The sequence below is a fragment of the Aplysia californica genome, unplaced genomic scaffold (genome assembly GCF_000002075.1).
Source record: "Aplysia californica isolate F4 #8 unplaced genomic scaffold, AplCal3.0 scaffold00345, whole genome shotgun sequence".
Classification (NCBI taxonomy): domain Eukaryota; kingdom Metazoa; phylum Mollusca; class Gastropoda; order Aplysiida; family Aplysiidae; genus Aplysia; species Aplysia californica.
This window is the reverse complement of record NW_004797615.1, coordinates 448,566-452,868: the sequence shown is the minus strand read 5'-3', so window position 1 is coordinate 452,868 and position 4,303 is coordinate 448,566. Positions and strand designations below refer to the sequence as shown.

At 38.6% G+C, this 4,303-nt stretch overlaps 1 protein-coding gene across 1 annotated transcript in view; it reads left to right on the top strand.

The window, feature by feature from the left end:
* Positions 1 to 4,303, top strand: part of LOC101855119 — a gene marked incomplete in the record, with an annotated part of 21,098 nt that overhangs the window by 15,775 nt on the left and 1,020 nt on the right. Inside the window, 1 exon segment of the mRNA XM_035970944.1 lies at positions 2,731 to 2,810. Coding sequence (XP_035826837.1) covers positions 2,731 to 2,767 — 37 coding nt within the window.

Below are 4,303 nucleotides of genomic sequence, written 5' to 3'. Positions count from 1 at the left end.
CCCCCCTAAAGATCTACAGAGGTCTCAGAAATTGTCTATCAAACATGTAGGCCTACTAGTGAGAAGAGCAAGGGCTGGGCATGTCTTATTATAATTATGCAGAGAGTTTAAGTAACTGAAGTGCGTCTTGCAAAATTATTTGGACTAGGGACGAACTAAAACAAAAGCACGCGTATTGAGGAAGTCAGCAGACTCAATAGTACAGTGGTTCTCTAGCAAGCAGTAAATACCACAGTTGGTAAAAATACATTTCTACTCCCTATTCTTCAAATCATGTTGGGTTGTTTTTTTAAGTATCTTTCGTAAATGACGTCACGGCGACCCAAGATGTGGGCCCGTGGGGAGTGAAGACCCTGAGTGTGTGTACAAAATCAAGGACCAAGTTCTAAATGAAGAGCTAAAATGTATTTTTATCCCAAAGTTATTTTGTTTCATACCGGTAACTGCTTGCTTTTCTTTATCACCTACATCTGTAGGCCTAGATCTACCACAGCTTACTCGCCCAAAACTTGACAACACACTCTGTTTGAGTTGCGTTAACATGCTGAGTTTTGAATTATTAGTAGCCTTTTTAGTGGACAGTTTGGTGGAAAGGTTTGGAAGGAAGGGAGAGGGAGGTCATTTATTCTGTTCTTTGGTGCTCAGAAGCATAAATGTGTATATGTGTAACAGCATGTTTGTGTGGGAGCGGGGTGTTTGCGCGCGTGCGTTTGTGTGGAGAGGGGGGAGAGAGAGAGAGAGAGAGAGAGAGAGAGAGAGAGAGAGAGAGAGAGAGAGAGAGAGAGAGAGAGGGGGGGGTAAATGTGTGGATGCGAAAGTCTGAGTCTCTAAAGACGGAGAAATTTGAAATGCTAACATGAAACTCTGTCTAACACAACTGACCAACTGACAACAACAACAAAATACTGCTTCAGTAAGGCTTCTGCTGAATTATTTCTTTGGTGAAAGAGCTCAGTCTATATCCACAAAGCATTTTTATTGTGTACCTTTTCCAGTTAAACGTTGTAATTTGATGAAACATACTCAGCTGGTGTGATTAGTAGAACATAAACTGCTCCCTTTCCAACTACAGGACTATGAGAAATAAACAACTTTGAGCGCAAGGTGAATTCTGCAACAAAGTGAATGTCAGAAAGGGCAAAATGTATTGTGTGGTTGACATAAACAACAAAAATACAGGGCAGTTGTTCAAATAACATTGGGGTTGGTCACGAAGATAAACTGACAAAGAAAATAATGTGAAACTATTTTGACTTTAACAATAATTTTGTAGCGTAGACATTGCACTATACCACAGGGAAACGGCAGACTAATGTATGTACCATTGTGTTCTTCTTTTAGATACCCCTCAATATTACTTACCTTTTGTCAGTATTCAGAATGAGGTAGTGACAAATTTCTAACTCTCACTTCCGAGGAGAAGACTTGTTTTTGTCCGTAAAGGAAACAAAGATGAAGTCCTGCGAAGCAGAATGTTTACTTTATAGGCCAGTTGTCATGTAAACAATATGAGCACACAGCGTGTTCACAGATGTTATGATAGCAAGCATTGTAAACATTAAGTAAGACTGCTCTTGTGTAATGAACATCATCGTTACAGTCAGCAAAAGGTGGTGTTAATGATAATAATAATATTGTGGTAATTCACTTCTCGGCTTTTTGGCCAAGATCAAAGTGTAATAATCTGTTCCCGACTTTTCGGCCTTGCGCTTGAGTACAAAGCGGGACAGATACTAATGAAGCCAGTGAGGTTTTAATTAGCCTCAGATTATATCTAGTTGACGGAAACGCTTTCTTAAAAATAATAATATTTGTGGAGTCTACGAGGAAAAAACAGGCGATCACACAAAATACCAATCGTGTTGGTATCAATTTTAAAAGCTTTCAGACTCATAACTTTATTTCTGCTTGACTGGTGTTTTATTATTATGGCGAGTTGAATGGGAAATCAAATAAAAAGGATACCGGTAATTATATAAGCCAACAGTTGAACAGAAATTTGATTCTTGTGCTTTTAAAATCGATTTTGTCACGATTTCTGTTTGTGTCTTTGCCAGTTTTTACAGTAATTGTCTCCTCGTGGACAAAGACGATACAATATCATTGATGGATATAGAGAAAATCTATCTTTGCTTCGTGTGATATTGAAGAGTGATTTATATTGCTCACAATATAACACTTTTAAACATAAGTGGGCTATCCTGCAGTTTACTGCTGTCTTTATATTGGTATCAGGGGTCATCAGTGGGCCATGCCCTATCTCTTGACAAACTTTCGTTCCATTTTGTATATTGTTATAGTTTACTACAAACACAAATTCAATATAGACGTGGATTACAGTAACAGGCATGTTGTGTTCTCTAGAAGGAAACACAAAAGTTAACATATAATAATTTTGCACGTATTTTAAAATTCACCGTTTCCATTTGCACGTCTTTCTCTTTATTTCTGTGCATTCTCTGGGGGAAAACAGCTCTTAAAATGAAAAAGAATTGTAATCTGACTTATATTAGTGTTGCACTGCATTGTGTCGACATTATTGTTGATGAAAATGGAGAAAATAATCCCGTAGGTGACACAATACTATTTTCAGTTAGTTTACACATAAAAAGTATACTATTTTCTTGGAAGAAAAAGAAATAATAATCCATGTATAAGCGTGTTCAATCCAACAAACAGACAGACAGTCAGACGAGTTCTCACGACATCCTCCGTCTCCTCCCCCCTCAGAACGTCCACAGACGTGCCCGGTGTTACAACGTCCTAAGAGCAGCAACAGTGAACCGCCTCGTAGTGCAGGGTTTACAAAGGTGAGGAGAGAACGGAAGGGAAGGGAAGAGAAGAGAAAAGAAGAGAAGGGAAGAGAAGAGAAGACAAGGAAAAAAAAGAGAGCATAACACCATTGATATTGACCCTGTTCTCCCACATGATACCGAGAACATCGTGAACAAGGAAGACAAATTGTAGAAAAGGAGAGAAGGGAAGAGAAGAGGAAAGAAGAGAAGAGAAGAGAAAAGAAGAGAAGAGAAGAGAAGAGAAGAGAAGAGAAGAGAAGAGAAGAGAAGAGAAGAGAAGGAGAGGGAAGGGATGGGAAGGAAAGGGAAGGGAAGAGAGAAAAAAGAAGGGAAGAGAAGAAAAGAAAAGAAAAGAGAAGAGAAGAGAAGGAGAGGGAAGGGATGGGAAGGAAAGGGAAGGGAAGAGAGAAAAAAGAAGGGAAGAGAAGAAAAGAAAAGAAAAGAGAAGAGAAGAGAAGGAGAGGGAAGGGATGGGAAGGAAAGGGAAGGGAAGAGAGAAAAAAGAAGGGAAGAGAAGAGAAGAAAAGAGAAGGGAAGGGAAGAGAAGGGAAGGGAGGGGAAGGAAAGAGAAAAGAAAGGAAGGGAAGAAATGGGAAGGGAAGAGAAGAGAAAAGACGAGAAGGGATGAGAAGAGAAGAGAAGAAAAGAGAAGGAAAGGGAAGAGAAGGGAAGGGAGGGGAAAGAAAGAGAAAAGAAAGGAAGGGAAGAAATGGGAAGGGAAGAGAAAGGAAGAAAAGAGAAGAGAAGAGAAGAGAAGAGAAGGGAAGGGAAGGAAATGGAAAGGAAGGGAACAGAAGGGAAGGGAAAGGAAGGGAAGGAAATGGAAGAGAAGAGAAGAGAAGAAGATTTCATTTTGTTTTTAGTTTAGGTTTAGAAAGAGTTTTAAAGCGCTTGCAACACAGAGAGCCATGTAAATGTCGAAGATGAGAGCTGTTTCTGCATATTGTATAGAGTAACCTTTTTAAGTTATTATTCAAAGAAAAGAAAAAGAAGAGATGAGGTCGTCAGAAACTCTACATGAAACCAATGGCTCCTAAACAATACATTGGTTAGCACATAAATGTTAAGTCCAGTTTTGTGTGCTAGTTGTGACTACTCGATTGTCCAATCTGTATGAAACTATCATAATAAATTAATATTGTTTGTTGTAGAGACAAAATTCTCCATACATTATTGATATACAACACATGTCTATTCCATTAATGTTAATGTGCCTCAATACACGTGCAAACGCACTTTTAAATTTCTTTAATTTCACACAATTTGGCCTACTTTAATTTGTTAAGGTTAGTTTTCAGTGACCATAAATCTCGAGCGACTCTAATCGTTGATGAGATGTCAGATAATGCAAACTCTATCTAGCTTTACATTGTATGCTGCATGAGTGGGTTGTGTAGAGCTTTAACACAATGACTGGATGAATATATTTTCAATTTTTTATACGCTACTGTATATTGTATATATCTCTTTCTCTTCCCACCTCTCTCTCTCTCTCTCTCTCTCTCTCT